Source organism: Amphiprion ocellaris, chromosome 24 (assembly GCF_022539595.1).
Source record: "Amphiprion ocellaris isolate individual 3 ecotype Okinawa chromosome 24, ASM2253959v1, whole genome shotgun sequence".
In the NCBI taxonomy this organism is placed as follows: domain Eukaryota; kingdom Metazoa; phylum Chordata; class Actinopteri; family Pomacentridae; genus Amphiprion; species Amphiprion ocellaris.
The window spans coordinates 19523972-19542222 of record NC_072789.1 but is presented as its reverse complement, the minus strand read 5'-3'; the positions used below and the strand labels follow the sequence as shown (position 1 = coordinate 19542222).

Sequence of the window (18251 nt, the reverse complement as noted above, 5' to 3'; positions counted from 1 at the left end):
GTCAGACGTCTGCTGTCAGCCGTCTACATCAGCTCCATATCATCTCCAGTCAGCAGCTGTCAGAACGTCAGCAGACGACACAGGAGGAAGAACAAAGACCAGTTTTTAGAGCTGACCTGAATACGAGACGAGTTTTAGAGATGGACTGATCTGTTTGTTCCAGAGAGACGTTAGTGATGACGGATACTAGTAGATAATGAGACGGATAATAAGAGATCCCTTCATTCAGAACCAGGCTTCTTTATTCACTAGGTTAATTATAATGATACACAAAAGACACAAAAATGAAACAAAAATGACACAAAAATGCACAAAATGACACAAATATGAAACAAAAAGACATAAAAATGAAACAAAAGGATGCTAAAATAACACAAAAAGACATTAAAAAGACACAAAAATTATACAAAAAGAAACAAGACACAAAAATGAAGCAAAAAGACATGTAAAGATGACCCAAAAATGAAACAAAAATGCCACAAAAAGACAAAAAATGAAACAAAAACACGCAAAAAACATACAAAAACACACAAAAAGACAGAAATACCACAAAAAGATACAAAAATGACACAAAAAGATGCTAAAATAGCACAAAAATGACACAGACACAAAAATGAAACAGACAAGACAGAAAAAGACACAAAAATGAAACAATAACACACAAAAGGACACAAAAATGAAAGAAAAACAGAAAAATACCACAAAGACATAAAATGAAATGAAGACACAAAAACACAAAAATGACACAAAAGTTGAATTTATGTGATTGCTCATTTTACACTAATTGAATCAAAACATATTAGCTTCTGTTAGCATTAGCTCTTAAACGGGCACCATGATAAAGTCTTAAATGATGCTTAATGACCTCTGACCAGATGCTGAGGACTGAAGAGAGAAATGAAGACAGTTCATGTTAAAGCAGAGAGCATTGTGGGGGGCATGACACCATGACAAAGACTTCTTTGTGTAATTTTGTGCATTTTTCTGTGTCTTTTTGTGTTACTTTGTCATTTTTGTGTTACTTTAGCTTCCTTTTGAATAATTTTTGTGTGTTTTATGTCATTTTTGTGTTTTTTGTGTAATTTTTTGGTTGTTTTGTGCCATTTTTGTGTATGTTTTGTGTTACTTTAGCTTCCTTTTGAATAATTTTTGTGTGTTTTATGTCATTTTTGTGTTTTTTGTGTAATTTTTTGGTTGTTTTGTGCCATTTTTGTGTTCTTTTTGTGTCTTTTTGTGTGCACGGCTTCATCTGAGCCACAGCACCACTTTTATTAGATTTTATTACGAGTTTTTTCCTGCTGATCCCCAACGTGGTGCTGAAAAAGCCCTGATGACTGCAGGCTTTAGTTGCAGTGTTTCTGGGCTGACCTGTCTGCATTCCCTCCTGATTGCGTGTCCTGTGTTGTGCTGTGTATTCTCTGAGCAGCAGTAACCGTCCTCTGTCTCCTCCGTCTCCTCTGTCTCCTCCGTCTCCTCTGTCTCCTCCGTCTCCTCCATCTCCTCTGTCTCCTCCGTCTCCTCTGTCTCCTCTGTCTCCTCCGTCTCCTCTGTCTCCTCTGTCTCCTCCGTCCAGATCTCGCTGCTGAAGCAGTCCCTGGAGCTGCAGCTGTCCCAGTCCCAGTCGGCCCTGCAGCTGCTGCAGTCCCAGTTCAGCCAGGAGAGGGAGCTGCTGAGCCAACAGCTCAAAGGTGAACACTGGGATTTAGGCGGGATTTAGAGGCAAACGTGGGGAAACGATGCATGTGTTGAGCCACATTAACGTCATTTATCCCTCCAAACCCTCCAGTTTGAGCCTCTCCACAGTTCTATGTCTGAGGTCGTCCTGCCTTTAGAAATATCAACAATCACTGAAAGAGCTGTAAACAAACGATTTTCTCTGTTTTTAGTTTGCAATCATGATAAACTGTAGAATTTTTTTAACCTGTGCAGCTCCAGCACACCAACGAAGAAGAAAACCATTTTTCCAGCCTGTAGTGAAAGCATGTTTCCTTGTTGTTCAGGATGTAAATGTGTCTGATGGATGTTTGTGTTTGCAGAGATGCAGCGAGAGCATCAACGGAGGGAACATCGACTGCAGGAGGCCCACTGCTGCGCCCTGAGCACCATGGAGGAGGCCCGGCAGCACCAGATCAGGGTAGGAAGCAGAAAATATACTATAACAGCACCAGATCAGGATATGACCAGCAGAAAAACACGGAATAATAAATATAACAGCATCAGATCAGAATATGACCAGCAGAAAAACACGGAATAATAAATATAACAGCATCAGATCAGGGTAGGAGCACCAGGAAAATCTGAAATATTACTGTAGGAACACCATAAAAATGATAAAATGCTAAAATAGCACAAAACTGACACAAAAAGACTAAAAATGACATGAGAGGTGTTAAAATGACACGAAAATGTCACAAAAACGACACAAAAAGACAGAAAAATTACACAAAAAGACAAAAATGACAAAAAATAATCCAAAAAAACCAAAATGAAACAAATGGATGCTAAAATAACACAAAACTAACACAAAAAGACTAAACATGCCATGGAGAGGTGTTAACATAACATAAAAATGACACAAAAACACAAACATGACATAATAATAATAATAATAATAAATTTTATTTATAAAGCGCTTTACAAGTAACTCAAATATGCTGTACATAAAATACAATAAAACTCACCTAAGGAACGCAGATAATAAGATGCTAAAATAACACAAAAAATACACATAAAGATGCTAAAATAACACAAAAGGATGCTAAAATAAGACAAAAATGACACAATAAAATAAAAACACAATATTACTGGTGGAACTTAGTAGGAATCATCTTTAGCATCTGTAACCAGCTTTTAGCTGAAATTCCAACATATTCATCATTTTTCACCCAATAGAAATCCCTTTCAGTCGTCCTCTTTAAGTTTACGTTTCTTTCAGAGTCTTCAGGAGTTTCTGGTGAACAGAGAGAATTCTGGAAAACAAGCCTCAGTGTTTAAGACTCTCAGATTCAGGATCTGGTCAAAAATAGACGTCTGTGTGTCTTTTTATCTCATAGTTCATTCAGTTTTGCCTCTTTTTTTGTAATTTTAGTGTCTCTTTGTGTCATTTTAGTTATTTTATGTCATTTGTATGTCTTTTTGTGTAATTTTGTGTTATTTAAGCATCCTTTTGTGTCATTTTAACATCTCCCCATGTCATTTCTGTGTCTTTTTGTGTCCTTTTTCTGTCTTTTTGTGGAATTTATGTCTTTATGTATTTTTCATGTTTTTTAGCATCTTTTTGTGTCATTTTTGACATAAAATCGCAAAAAAAATGAACCAAGTGATAAAAATGACACAAAAATGAAAAAAAGATGCAAAAATGACAGAGAAAAAAATAAAGGCCAAATAGATGCATAACAAGAGATAACAACAAATGGATAAAAATGGCAAAAAATTTGCACAAAAAGACTCAAAAATGCACAAAAATTACAAAAAAATTACAAAAAAAGATGCAAAAGTGTCAGACAAAAATGAAACTTAAAAAAAAAAAACGGTGACAAAAATAACACAAAAATTTGGACAAAAATACACAAAAATGATGCAAAAAAATGACAGAAAGATGCCAAAAATAAGTCATACAGATACATTCACAGATTTAATGTAACTTCACTAATATTTCCTTTTTATTTGTTAGATAAACCTGATAAATCAAGTGTAATGGTGTAAATGTGATCTGATAACTGACAAATAAATCTAGAGAATCATCTCTATTTTACAGATGTAAATATATATCGTATAAAGCAACGCATGATCAAAACAAACACTAAAATAGTGGGTTTTGTTTCCAGCAGCAGACAGAAAGTGATCAAATGTGACCTGAATGATTATGGAGCTGAATGAGTGTAAAATGAGCTCATCTGGTTCATCAGGAGGCTTTTAGAAACGAGTTTGTCGCTGCAGAAACGTGCAGCTGCTTCACCTTTTAATGAAAACAGACGACGGTCCAGCAGAGGAAGACACTGTTCTGGTTGTTTTCATGTTTTACCTGAACGAAGCTTTAATTCCTGCTGCTGAGTCTCAGTTCACAACAACAATAACAGACAAAAATACTGCAAGAGACAAAAAAGACACAAAAAGACACAGAAAGATGCTAAAATCACACAAAAGGATGCTATAAAAGCACAAGAAATAACACAAAAATACAGAAAAATGACACAAAAGGATGCTACAATAACACAGAAATTACTCGGAGACAAAAATGACACAAAAAGACTAAAACTGACTTGGAGAGCTGTTAAAATAAAATGATAATGACAGAAAAACACACAAAAATGATGCAGAAAGATGCTAAAGCAGAATAAAAATTATTAAAAGAGACAAAAATGACACAAAAGGATGCTACAAGCACAAAAAAAGTACACAAAAAGACTAAAAATGGCCTGGAGAAGTGTCAAAATGACATGAAAATGACACAAAAGTATGCTAAAATAACAAAAACATTACTTAGAGGCAAAAATGACACAAAATGATGCTAAAATCAAACAAAAATTACTCAGTGAGACAAAACTGACACAAAAAGACATCAAAATAACCCAAAAGGATGCTTAAATAACACAGAAATGAGGCAAAAAACCAAAAATGACACAAAAAGATGCCTAAGCAACAAAAAAATAACACAAAAAGACACAAAAATGGCATGGAAAGATGTTAAAATGTCTTTAAAAAATGACATTAAAATGCAAAAAATGACACAAAAGATGTCAATATAACACAAAAGGACAAAAATGACACAAACAGATGGTGATACGGCACAAAAAATACTGAAAGAGACAAAATTACACAAGAAGACGCAAAAATGACACGTAAATGACAGAAAAGGATGCTTAAATAACACAAAAAATTACTCAGAGACAAAAATGACACCAAAAGACACAAAAATTACATAAAAATACACAAAAGGATGCTAAAATAACAGAAAAATGACATGAAAAGACTACAAATGACCTGGAGATGTGCTAAAATGACAATCTAAATGATACGAAAATGCACCAAATGACATAAAAAGACACAATACTACACTAAAGGATGCTAAAATTACACAAAAAGATGCCAAAATGACACATGAAGACAAAATTACACAAAAGGTTGCTAAAATAACACAAAAATGACATAAAATAACACAAAAATGACATGGAGAGATGTTGAAATGGCACAAACATGGAAAAGATACACAGAAGGATGCTAAAATAACACAAAAATGACACAAAAAGACTCACAAATGCCCCAGCACCACCCGACAACCATCATCTAAGCTAACGTGGTACAGACAAGCAACACTAAAAATTACATGGAGAGGTGTTAAAATGACATGAAAATGATACAAAAGTGCACAAAATTACACAAAGCGATGCTAACATGACAAAAGGGTGCTAAAATAACAAAAATCACACAAGAAAACACAAAAATGACATGGAAAGATGTTAAACTGACATAAAAATGGCACAAAAGACGCTAAATAACACAAAAATGACACTAAAAAGACAAAAAAATAAACTAAAAGACACAAAAAGATACCATAAATATCTATTTTCCAGGTATTTTCTCCTTCATTTTTCTCTCTAAAGTCCTGCGTGAAGTGAATGAAACTAATTCTGTTCAGCAGTTAGAAATGTTTACGTATCTATTTAACAAACAAAAACAACAACAAAAGAATCAGTTTATTTTTCCAGGTGTCCACAGGTGTCTGGCTGAAGGTAACAGATGATTTTAGGCAGATTTTATAATGACAATGTGGATGTTTGATTCCCCTGCAGGCCCTGGAGGAGCGTCTGAAGCAGGAGCAGAGGGAGGAGGTCCACGCCCTGAAGGAGGCCCACCGGAGAACCCTGGACATCCTCAGGCAGCAGTCGGACCAGGAGCTGCAGACGCTGAGGTTCGAGCTGGAGGACGAAGGCAAAGCTAAGCTAGGTCAGTAACATCCAGCTAAAGCTAAGCTAGGTCAGTAACATCCAGCTAAAGCTAAGCTAGGTCAGTAATATCCAGCTAAAGCTAAGCTAGGTCAGTAACATCCAGCTAAAGCTAAGCTAGGTCAGTAACATCCAGCTAAAGCTACGCTAGGTCAGTAACATCCAGCTAAAGCTAAGCTAGGTCAGTAACATCCAGCTAAAGCTAAGCTAGGTCAGTAACATCCAGCTAAAGCTAAGCTAGGTCAGTAACATCCAGCTAAAGCTAAGCTAGGTCAGTAACATCCAGCTAAAGCTAAGCTAGGTCAGTAACATCCAGCTAAAGCTACGCTAGGTCAGTAACATCCAGCTAAAGCTAAGCTAGGTCAGTAACATCCAGCTAAAGCTAAGCTAGGTCAGTAACATCCAGCTAAAGCTAAGCTAGGTCAGTAACATCCAGCTAAAGCTAAGCTAGGTCAGTAACATCCAGCTAAAGCTACGCTAGGTCAGTAACATCCAGCTAAAGCTAAGCTAGGTCAGTAACATCCAGCTAAAGCTAAGCTAGGTCAGTAACATTCAGCTAAAGCTAAGCTAGGTCAGTAACATCCAGCTAAAGCTAAGCTAGGTCAGTAACATCCAGCTAAAGCTAAGCTAGGTCAGTAACATCCAGCTAAAGCTAAGCTAGGTCAGTAACATCCAGCTAAAGCTAAGCTAGGTCAGTAACATCCAGCTAAAGCTAAGCTAGGTCAGTAACATCCAGCTAAAGCTAAGCTAGGTCAGTAACATCCAGCTAAAGCTAAGCTAGGTCAGTAACATCCAGCTAAAGCTAAGCTAGGTCAGTAACATCCAGCTAAAGCTAAGCTAGGTCAGTAACATCCAGCTAAAGCTAAGCTAGGTCAGTAACGAGCCATGAATACATCCAGCTAAAGCAAAGCTAGGTCAGTAACGAGCCATGAATACATCCAGCTAAAGGTAAGCTAGGTCAGTAACATCCAGCTAAAGCTAAGCTAGGTCAGTAACATCCAGCTAAAGCTAAGCTAGGTCAGTAACATCCAGCTAAAGCTAAGCTAGGTCAGTAACATCCAGCTAAAGCTAAGCTAGGTCAGTAACATCCAGCTAAAGCTAAGCTAGGTCAGTAACATCCAGCTAAAGCTAAGCTAGGTCAGTAACATCCAGCTAAAGCTAAGCTAGGTCAGTAACGAGCCATGAATACATCCAGCTAAAGCAAAGCTAGGTCAGTAACGAGCCATGAATACATCCAGCTAAAGGTAAGCTAGGTCAGTAACATCCAGCTAAAGCTAAGCTAGGTCAGTAACATCCAGCTAAAGCTAAGCTAGGTCAGTAACAAACCATGAATACATCCAGCTAAAGCTAAGCTAGGTCACTAACAAACCATGAATACATCCAGCTAAAGCTAAGCTAGGTCAGTAACATCCAGCTAAAGCTAAGCTAGGTCAGTAACATCCAGCTAAAGCTAAGCTAGGTCAGTAACAAACCATGAATACATCCAGCTAAAGCTAAGCTAGGTCACTAACAAACCATGAATACATCCAGCTAAAGCTAAGCTAGGTCAGTAAGGAACCATGAATACATCCAGCTAAAGCTAAGCTAGGTCAGTAAGGAACCATGAATACATCCAGCTAAAGCTAAGCTAGGTCAGTAAGGAACCATGAATACATCCAGCTAAAGCAAATGGATAAAAACTGCCACAGAATTGTCATAAAAACACACAAAAAATGACACAAAAATGACCAAAGCAAGATGTGAAAATGTCTGACAAAAATGAAACTAAACAGATGCAAAAAAATAATGTGACAAAAACAACACAAAAATGACACAAAAGATGCCAAAATTCCAAAAAAGATGTGAAAGTGCCAGACAAACATGAAATAAAAAGATGCAAAAAATGAAGTGATAAAAACAACACAAAAATTACAAAAAAAGTCAGGAATGACAGACAGAAATGAAGATAAAATGATGCAAAAAACAAATAGATAAAAATGACACAATAATTACTAAAAATGCCAAAAACAGATGAAAAAGCTAAAAAGATGCAAAAAAAACAAGACAGAAAGTGATTTTAAGAAATAATAAGAAAATGAAAATAAACATCAAAAAATAACCAACATGAACCAAATGACACTAAAATGACAGAAAAGATGCAAAAAAATAGACAAATAGATAAAAACTGCCACAGAATTGTCACAAAAACACACAAAAAATGGCACAAAAATGACCAAAGCAAGATGCAAAAATGACAAAAAAAATGCAAAAAAAATGAACAAATAGAGAAAAATGCCACAAAATTGGTACAAAAACACTCGAAAATTACACAAAAATTACCAAAAAGAATGCTAAAGGGACAGACAAACATGACAGACAAACATGAAGCTAAAAAGATGGAAAAATAGTAGCACAAAGAAATACAAAAAGACTGTTTTTAGCTCCTGTCTCATTTTTCTTCACTGTGGTTCATTTTTCTCTGCGATATAAAGTCCTTTATGGAAGCAGAACAACATGAAGAGAGAACCTGATCAGAGCAGACGCTTCATTTTTAATGAGAACATTTTAACCTTGAATTCATTTTCTCTCAGGCTAACGCTGCATCCAACAGTTCTTCTGTTTATAAACTTTCTTTCTTTCATATTGCTGTTTTTAGAATTCAGAGGTTTTAGCAGGAGGCTAATCCCACCGAGGCGTCACAGAGTTTGCTCCGACATCAAGACCTTGTGTTTTAAATATGGTCCGGCTTTTTCAACAACGCTCCCTGGATTTAATAATCAAAGAGGCAACAGATCCTCGCTGTGATCTGAGAGCGAACATGCTGCAGATATCTGAAAATAATCACCTCCCACATCAAACCGACCCTAAATCTGTCGGAGTTAAAGCTTAGCAGCGGGATGGTGAGAACATCTGCATCATGTATGTTGGTAGAAATCAGACGTGGTGTTTCCTGTTTGGCAGCTTCTCTCCGTGCAGAGCTCAACCACCTCCACGCCACGGCCATCGAGCACCTGAAGCAGATCCACCTGAAGGAACACACCTCCATCAAACGGGAACTGGAGACCGCCATGGAGCACAGCCACCAGCAGGTAAGCAGCAGGGGTGGTAAACATGCGGGCCGGGGGCCAAAAGCGGCCCTCCGGAGGGTCCGATCCAGCCTTCCAGAGGGTCCGATCCGGCCCTCCAGAGGGTCCAGTCCGGTCCTCCGGAGGGTCCGATCCGGGTCCGATCCGATCCTCCAGAGGGTTCAGTCCGGTCCTCCGGAGGGTCCGATCCGGGTCCGATCCGCGTCCGATCCGATCTTCCAGAGGGTTCAGTCCGGTCCTCCGGAGGGTCCGATCCGGGTCCGATCCGATCCTCCAGAGGGTTCAGTCCGGTCCTCAAAGTGTAAAAATTACAGAGAAGACATTAACTGCAGATTGTAAATTAGTAAAACTATGAATTTAAAATCATTTCTAGACCATGACAAGTTGTACGGATCAGGAAGTAAAAAACTGTTCTTTTGTCAGTTTGCGGTCTCATTTTTGTAATATTTTGTCTTATTTTTTGTCTTTTTTTGTCTGACTTGTTTTGTGTTCCCATTTTTGTCTCACTTTTGTTTTTTGTCTTATTTTTGTCATTTTGTGTTTTGGTTTATTCGTGTCATTTTTATTATTTTGTGTTTTTTTTGTCTCACTTGTGTTGTCCATTTTTTTGTTGCTTTGTAACTTTTTTGTCTAATTTTTTGTCTCTTTTTTGTTTTGTTTCATGTCATTTGTGTCATTTTTGCCGTTTTGTGTTTCCTTTTTGTCTCGCTTTTGTTTTTTGTCTTATTTTTGTCATTTGTGTTTTGCTTTGTTCGTTGTTTTGTGTCATTTTTGTTATTTCGTGTTTTGTCGCTTTGTAACTTTTTAGTTAAATTTTTTGTTGCATCTTTGTCATTTTGTGCCCCATTTTTTATAATATTTTGTCTTGTTTTGGTCGTTTTGTGTCTGACATTTGTCTCTTTTTTTGTCATTTTGTTTCTCATTTTTGTCCATTTTTTGTTGCTTTGTAACTTTTTTGTGTGATTTTTTGTCTCTTGTTTTGTGTTGTTTCTCATTTTGTGTGTCATTTTTCTTATTTTGTGTCTCATTTTTGAAATATTTTTTCTTGTTTTTGCTGTTTTTTGTCTGACTTGTCGTTTGTCTCATACCTTTGTCATTTTGTTTCTTGTTTTTGCCATTTTGTGTTTCCTTTTTGTCTCACTTGTGTTTTTTGTCCTTCTTTTGTCATTTTGTGTTTTGTTTTTCGTTGTTTTGTCAGTGTTTTTGTTGCTTTGTAATTTTTTGTCAAATTTTTTTCTCCTTTTTTGTTTTGTTTTGTGTTGTTTCTCTCATTTGTTGTCATTTTGTATCTCATTTTTGTAATATTTTGTTTTGCTTTTGTTGTTTTTTGTCTTTTTTGTCTGTTTTTTGTCGTTTTAATCATAAAATACTGTATTGTTCAGTTCCAGATGACTGAATGTTGTTATCCTTTGTCGACCCTCTGTGATCTGGAAGTTGTACTTTGGAAATGATAAATGTTGAATGTTGTCGAAATTTAGTTTGTTTTTCTTAAGAAACTTCAGGTTTTTGGTGATGTTTTGTAAAATGATAATTCTGTAAATGTTAACGTTTTCAGAACATACATTGTTGCACTAAAACAAAGGAACCATTAGGAGTTGTGGTTCTTTCTAGGTTGTTCTGCTGTGGTTTTACTGGTTCGGTCCACTGGAGATCAGACTGGGCTGAATGTGGTCCTGAACTGGAATCAGTTTGACACCAGTGATCTAACGTTTAATAAAACATCCAATGAACAGCCCCTCATGCTAACATGCTAACATGCTAAGTGTCTCCACCGTCGTCCTCCAGGAACAAGAGCTCCTGGTGCGCATCTCAGACCTGCAGGCTGAGGTGTGTTCCCGTAGCAACCGCATCACCGACCTGGACCACGAGATCCACTCGCTGAACGAGACCATCGACACTCTGACCAGAGAGCTGGAGCTGAAGGGCAAGGAGGTGCTGAGGGTTCGTAGCGAAGCCACCCACCAGATCAGGTATGAAACACCACTGGACCTACAGGTCAGACGATTCAAGGCTCTGTGATTGGATTATATCTCAGCTGACAAGCAGAGTTCCTCCTCTTATCAACAATCAAAAACAATATCCTTAGTCTGACTACACTGAAAATACAGGCACCAAAGTAGAAACACAGCTCAGTTTTGGACCTATGGACCATGTCTGTGCCTGCATCATGGATCCACATGGAAAAGAAAACTAACTGTGAGACGTCACAAAGATGGAAAAGCAAAGAGGAAGATCTGCAGCCAACTAAACCCCACAGAAAACACAGTAGTAGCAGCAGTAAACAGGAGGTATAGAAGAAGTCATTGGACCACTAATCATGGCTGCAATGCTCCACAAAGATACAAAAACAACTAGAAGAAAGACAAGAAATGACCACAGAAAGGTGAAAAATAGTGGGGTTTATGTGAACAACTGGTGTGAACCTGACCAGGACTACCACAGTGAATGCATTGTCCTGACAGTGAAGAACGGAGGTAGGAGTGATGATGATATGGAGCTGGATGAGTGGAAAAGATGCCGAGGAGATGATATTTATAGATGAGTGAATCAAAACCATCCAAAGAACTAAATCACACAAGAGTTTTGACACAAAGAAGTATGACTTGACTCTAGTGGAAGATATTTGGGGTATTTAAAAGGGTAAAGTAGAGCAACATGACCCCTCCAGCTCAGAGAAACTGATAAAATAACCTCTAAATAACTGCAGGACGTCTAAACTGTCAGGTTTTAATTTGACAAATGTTTAACTTAGAAGCGACGCGACGACGGTGAATCATTTGACCTCTAAGTGATTTACCCACTTATGTTGTTATTATTATTAGTGGGTACGGTACGTTTTTTTCTTTTGATGGAGTTGGTAAATTAACACCTCTTCTGTTCAGGGCAGGTCTGCAAATATGTGACATGAACGACTGCACTTAGTAAGTCAAGCAGAAGAAGTTCAATTCTGAAATAATACTTCTAACAATTTTTTTCTTTATTTTTTTTTACTTTAAAATTGGTCAGTTTGACCCCCAACATAACAGGAGGTTTAAAGCCTTTAAGGGACCTCAGCATTCAAGAAAGTGAAAGCATAGTCCTGACAGTGAAGAACAGAGGTGGTGATATGGAGCTTTATGAGTGGAAAAGACGTTCAGGAGATGATATTTATAGATTTCTAGGTTTAAAATCTCTCTAAATAAGTTTAAAATCTGTGCCACAGAGCCCACGAACAAGACCTGGTGAAGAGACACGAGAGGGACCTGGGGGAGATGAGCGCCGTCCATCACCGGGAGACGCAGATCATGTTGGCCGACTTCAACAAGGCCCAGGAGGTCCTCAAAGACAAGATCTCTGCTCTGCAGATCCTGTAAGTCTCCTCATGTGTGATGCTCTCTGGCAACAAATCACAGCTTCCTCCTCGACGAAACGCTTCAAACGTGTCGGTTTGTTTTCAGGCTGGAGGGAACGGAGGAGAAGCTGAGGAACCGAGAGAGTCGACCTGAAGACCTGCACCTGATCGCAGAGCTCCGGGAGATGGTGACCGAGAGAGAAGCTCTGGTCAAGAAGCTGGTGGTGAGTAGAAAGCACATCAACCACGAGCAAAGATGACACAAAAAGAGGCAAAAATGACACCAAAAGATGCTAAAATAACACAAAAAGATGCTAAAATAGCACAAAAATGTCACCAAAAGATGCTAAAATAACACAAAAATTACCGAAAGAGACAAAAATGACACAAAAAGAGACAAAAATGACACCAAAAGATGCTAAAATAACACAAAAATGTCACCAAAAGATGCTAAAATAACACAAAAATTACCGAAAGACAAAGATGACACAAAACGAGGCAAAAATGACACAAAAAGAGACAAAAATGACACAAAAAGATGCTAAAATGACACAAAAATTTTTGGCATTTTAGCATCTTTTTTTGTGTCATTTTCTGTCATTTTTATATTATTTTAGTATTTTGTGTCATTTTTGTCTTTTTGTGTTATTTTAGCATCCTTTTGTGCTGTTTTTGTGTCATTCCAGCTGTATCTTTCTGCACTAAAGACAGTTCTCTCTCCTTCTTCACGGTTGAGGACTTTACATCACAGTGAAGACTGAAGGTTCAGCATCAGATGGCAGATTTATCCCTTTGATTTGTTCTCCGTTTGTTGAAGGACGATAAGAAGTTCTACCAGCTGGAGTTGGTGAACAGAGAGACGGGCTTCAACAAGGTCTTCAACTCCAGCGCCAACGTCGGCGTCATCAACCCTCTGATCAAGGTGAGCGACCTTTAAAATGCACCACGTTCACCTGAGAAAACCCTCCTGGAAAAAAAAAACACTGTTTCCACTGTTAGTTTACATCCCTGACGTTAACTTTCACTGCATAAAGATGAACGTTTAAAGATGAACTTCACCCTGAACGTATTCAATCACACTTTAACGTAAAAGCAAACACAGCTAGAGGAGCCCCTGCATGTTTCCAGCTGGACTTATTGATCACTGTTAGCTGCTGGGATCAGGATTGATCTGCATTAAACACCAGATGGACACCTGTCCACATCACTTTATGTCTTTTAATGTCTTTTTATGTCTTTTTGTGCTGTTTTAGCATCCTTTAGCGTCATTTTTAGGATTTTTTTTGTGTCATTTTCTTTATTTTAGCATCCTGTTGTGTAATTTTTATGTTGTTTTAGCATTCTTTTGTGCAATTTTTGTGCTATTTTAGCATTGTTTTTTAGCATTTTTATGTTTTGTCAATATGTCATTCTAGCATCCTTTTATGTCATTTTTGTGTTGTTTTAGCATACTTTAGTGTCATTTTTATATAATTTTAGCATCGTTATGTGTCACTTTTGTCTTTTTGTTGCATTTTCATGTTATTGTGTCATTTTAGCATCCTTTTATATAATTCTTGTGTACTTTTTGTGTTGTTTTAGCATCCTTTAGTGTCATTTTGTGTATTTTAGTGTGATTTTGGTGTCATTTTAGCATCTTTTTGTGTCATTTTTATGTCTTCTTGTGTCACTTTTGTGTTTGTCCTGTCAGCCGCAGCATGTCTTTATTTCCAGCTGGAGTCATTGATCATTATTAGCTGCTGGGATCAGAATTCATCTGTGATCTGAGAGGAGTATTTCATGTTTTATCACACCTCTGATTTCACCACCTGTTCGTGTACGAAGCTGAAAACAGTAAGGCTTGATTTCTCCTCCTCCTCCTCGTTGTCGTCTTTGTGTTGGCGTCTCTCCGTGGGATGTTAGATGTCGTATGCAGCTTCGTTGCCTCCAGAATGTGGTGTGTAGGAGAAACTCTGAGTTACAAAAAGCCTCAGTGGCCTCCAGCAGATCCCTGAGGGGAGAACCGAGAGGTTATTTTAAGTCGATTCACGCATAATTTCTTCTTTTTTCATCCAGTTCTCACTACAGTTATAGTCGTACTGCTGTGTTTTAAATACATTTGACTTAATGGTCTGCAGGTCTGCCAGGATTAATACATTGTCCTTTTTGTGTTATTTTAGCATCCTTTCGTGTCATTTTTTGGGTCTTTTGTGTCATTTTTAAGTCTTTTGTGTCTTTTTTTTGTTATTTTAGCATCCTTTTGTGCCATTTTTCTGTCAGTTTGTGTTGTTTTAGGTGTCGTTTTTGTGTATTTTTGTGTCATTTTTGCATTTTTTGGTGTCATTTTTGTCTTTTTGAGTCAGTTTTGTGTTATTTTAGCATTCCTTCGTGTCATTTTTGGTTCTTTTCATGTTATTTTTGTCATTTTAGCATCTTTTTGTGTCATTTTTGTGTATTTTTTTGTCGTTTTTGCATTATTTAACCATCCTTTTGCATCATTTTTATTTCTTTTTCTGTCTTTTTCTGTTATTTTAGCATCCTTTTGTGTAATTTTTGCATTTTTATGTGTCCTTTTTGTATTATTTACGCATCCTTTTGTGTCATTTTTGCGTCTTTTTGTGTTATTTTTGCACCACTGTAGCTAACTCTGCAAAATACAAAGAGGAGTGTGAGGAATGGGTTAAATGGTGTTAGCACATCCGGCTAACCGTTTTGCTAAAGGCTAAAGCTCGTCGTTAGCTTGTTCAGGACTCATACATGCACCAGGTTGTGTTCTTCCACGACAACTTTGTTCCAGTCTGCGTTAGATTTGTGAATATTTCCTTTCAAAGTCTGAACAGTGAAGCGTAGCCCTGTTCCAGATACATTATGCAGCAGAACAGATGCAAATGATTCAGTGTTGTGTAACCATACAGTGAGTACATTACTTATACAGTTTGTTTTATGCTACACAATATTAAAAATAAAAGCCCCACGATAGGAAGTCAGTGCAGAAAAAGCCAGTGGAAATGTGATTACTGACATTCAAAGCTTTCATTTTTTCATGTTTTCCGTTTTATTTTCTATGACGGACACAATTTTATCAGGAGGGTTTCTGTTCCTGTTGGATTCAGTTTTACTCTTGATGGGGTTTTTTTTTGTTCTTTGGATGGCTTTCATGCTGGAATATTCGTCTTCTTCCACCTTCTCTCGACTGGGAGTCATCTAGTCAGACAGTACTTTGGTTCATCCACAGACATTCATCTATAAATATCATCTCCACAACATCTTTTCCACTCATCCAGCTCCAAATCATCATCACTCCCACCTTCACTGTCAGGACGATGCATTAACTGGTAGTCCTGGTCAGCTTCACACCAAACATGCTGGACTCCATCTGAGTCCAACAAAATCTTATCAATCTTGTTTGCTTTTTTTTGTTTGTTTTTTAGCAGTGTATGAAGTATAGCTTTGCTGAAAAACATGAAAACAAGCAGTTTTATGACAAAGCACGTTTTTTTTCTTGGATGCCGTCCCTAGAAATAGATGTTATGAACCGTCCTTCACACCGTCTGAGCTTCACAGAAGTCCAAAGCACTTCCCATCCTGCTTTTCACAGCTGGACTGACAAAATAGCACAAAGTCTGTGGAGTCATTTTAGCTTTACGACCACTGCAGCCATGATTAGTGGTACTATGTGTGTTTTATACCTCCTGATTACTGCTGACACTGTGTTTCGAAGGATCTCTACTCGGGTTTGTGATCTTCCTGTATCGTTTTTCATCTTTGTGAAGTCTCAATCTTTCAATTTTTCTTTCATGTGGAGCCATGATGCAGATATGCAGGTGTTTTTGATTTTGTATTGTCCAATTTTGTGTCTTGTTTTAGTCATTTTTTGTCTTGTTTTTCTCATTTTGTGCCTTGCTTTGGTCCTTTTGTGTCTCATTTGTGTTTTATGTTGTTTTGTGTCTCATTTGTGTTGTTTTATGTTGTTGTGTGGCTCGTTTGTTGTTGTTTTTTGTCATTCTATGGTCAATTTTGACGTTTTATGTCTCATTTTGGTTTTGGTAACTGAGAAGGTCTTTTTATAACCGTGTTCATGCAGTCACACTGATTGGAAATCACAGGTGGACAAGCTTTTGTTGCGTTGAGTTTCTACTTTGGGGCCTGAATTTTCATTCTAGTGTTTGAGGGTGTTTGTTCTTGATTGTTCACACTAATGCAAAATAATGCGATTATTGTGGGGATGCAGTTTGAATCATTTGACATTTTATGGTATCTAGACAGGTGCTGTGTTAAGTACAGTTAGCCGCAGCTAGCTAGCACTCATGTCTCGCCTTTCTATGTGTGTCTGTAGTCAAAAACAGGCAGCCAATCAGAGCAGCGCTTCACCAGCTTTCCTAGCCATTCAGCCCTCCGATTCGTCAGCCCTCCCACCACGAGTCATGTCGGACAGGAAGGGGAGGGACGGGAGGATGTAGGACCTCCCTCCCCCCTCCACAGGCCCCTCCCCCGGCTTCAGAAAGCCCCGCCTCTGCTCAGCCCTCTTCCTCCTCTTCCTCAGCATCCTCCTCCTCCTCCTCCTCCTTCTCCTCATCCTCCACATCATCCCATGCCAAGCCTTGCTCTTCCTCATGCTCCTCATCCTCAGGAAGCCCTGGTGCAGCATCAGGGCCTGCAGAGCTTTAGGAGGTGAGAACTAAAGTGAGTTAACAGCTCGTGGTTCACTTTCACTTCACAGATCCGGGCAGTGAGTGATGTTCTGTTTGCCGCCTCACTTTCAGTTTCCCTCCGTTGCATCATCACCTCTTTCACAGCTGCAAATCATGTCACTATTAGATTTACAGTCTTTAGTTCTGGTCTCAGTTTCGGTTACAGCACTTTTTTTTGGCACTCTTTCAGCTCCAGATCACCACATTCCCACTTCAGCGCTTCACTGTCAGGACTATGCATTCACTGTGGTCGTCCTGGAAACATGCTGGACTCCATCTGAGCCAAACTAATTCATCTTATCTGACCAAAGAATGTGCTTGTAATCTTGTCAGTCTTCTTTACTTGTGATCTTCGTGAGATAAGATACAACTTTTCTAAAAAAAAAAAAACCATGAAAAGAAGCAGTTTTGTGACAAAATCCTGTTTTTTTCCTTGGATTTCATCCTTAGAAGTTGATGTTATGAACCGTCCTTCACAGAATTGATGGATCCAAAGCATTTCCCATTCTGCTTTTTAAAAGAAATAGCATAAAGTCTGTGGAGTCATTTGAGCTTTTTGACCACTGCAGCCATGATTAGTGGTACTATGTGTGTTTTATACCTCCGGTTCACTTTCACTTCATAGATCCAGGTAGTGAGTGATGTTCTGTTTCCCTCCGTTGCATCTCCACCTCTCTCACAGCTAAGTTTCATGTCTCTCTTGGATTTCCAGTCTTTAATTTCCTTCTCTGCTACTTTGAATTGTAATTTGGGCCTCGGCTAACACTCGGTACAACGCCCATCTTTTCATTTCCCAGAACAGCAGCGGTTTTACTCCATTAGATCGAGGTCAATACACAAAAATAACGAACACACAATCCCTTTCTGATCCATTACGTCACATGTTTCTCTATCACAGACAGAATCTTCTTTTAAATCCTCGCTCATGAAAATGAATCCCGAGACTTTGCAAATCAGTCTCAATGGGACTTCAAATCCTGGGTTAAAAAAAAAAGAAGAAGAAGAAGAAAAGGCCGATTTGAAAGCACTGCGGCAAATTGCGGAACTTGAAAGAATGAAGCGGTTTCAGCCTTTGTTCTCTCAGTGATTAGAAATCACTGGGAGGTCGTCCGCTGGAGGGGAAACTGCAGCTGAACCCCAGAGTTAGTCTGCAACCGTCACCTACAAGCTTTCTGTCGTCTCTTTTACTGCTTTGTTGTGTTTGCTTGTCCCTTTCAGAGGCAACATATTAGAAGAAAAT

The 18251-nt window shown here is 38.3% G+C and overlaps 1 protein-coding gene across 3 annotated transcripts in view; it reads left to right on the top strand.

Moving 5' to 3' along the window:
- LOC111586500 (protein FAM184A-like) overlaps positions 1 to 18251 on the top strand; it is a 58800-nt gene that overhangs the window by 33492 nt on the left and 7057 nt on the right. For 2 of the 3 annotated variants that reach the window (XM_055008394.1, XM_055008393.1), the window contains 9 exons: positions 1574 to 1688; positions 2037 to 2134; positions 5793 to 5946; positions 8886 to 9013; positions 10796 to 10980; positions 12213 to 12359; positions 12448 to 12565; positions 13159 to 13263; positions 16657 to 16991. In XM_055008394.1, the coding sequence (XP_054864369.1) occupies positions 1574 to 1688; positions 2037 to 2134; positions 5793 to 5946; positions 8886 to 9013; positions 10796 to 10980; positions 12213 to 12359; positions 12448 to 12565; positions 13159 to 13263; positions 16657 to 16991 (1385 nt within the window). The remainder of the gene's footprint in view (positions 1 to 1573; positions 1689 to 2036; positions 2135 to 5792; positions 5947 to 8885; positions 9014 to 10795; positions 10981 to 12212; positions 12360 to 12447; positions 12566 to 13158; positions 13264 to 16656; positions 16992 to 18251) is intronic. The other variant, XM_055008395.1, reaches the window with a different exon arrangement.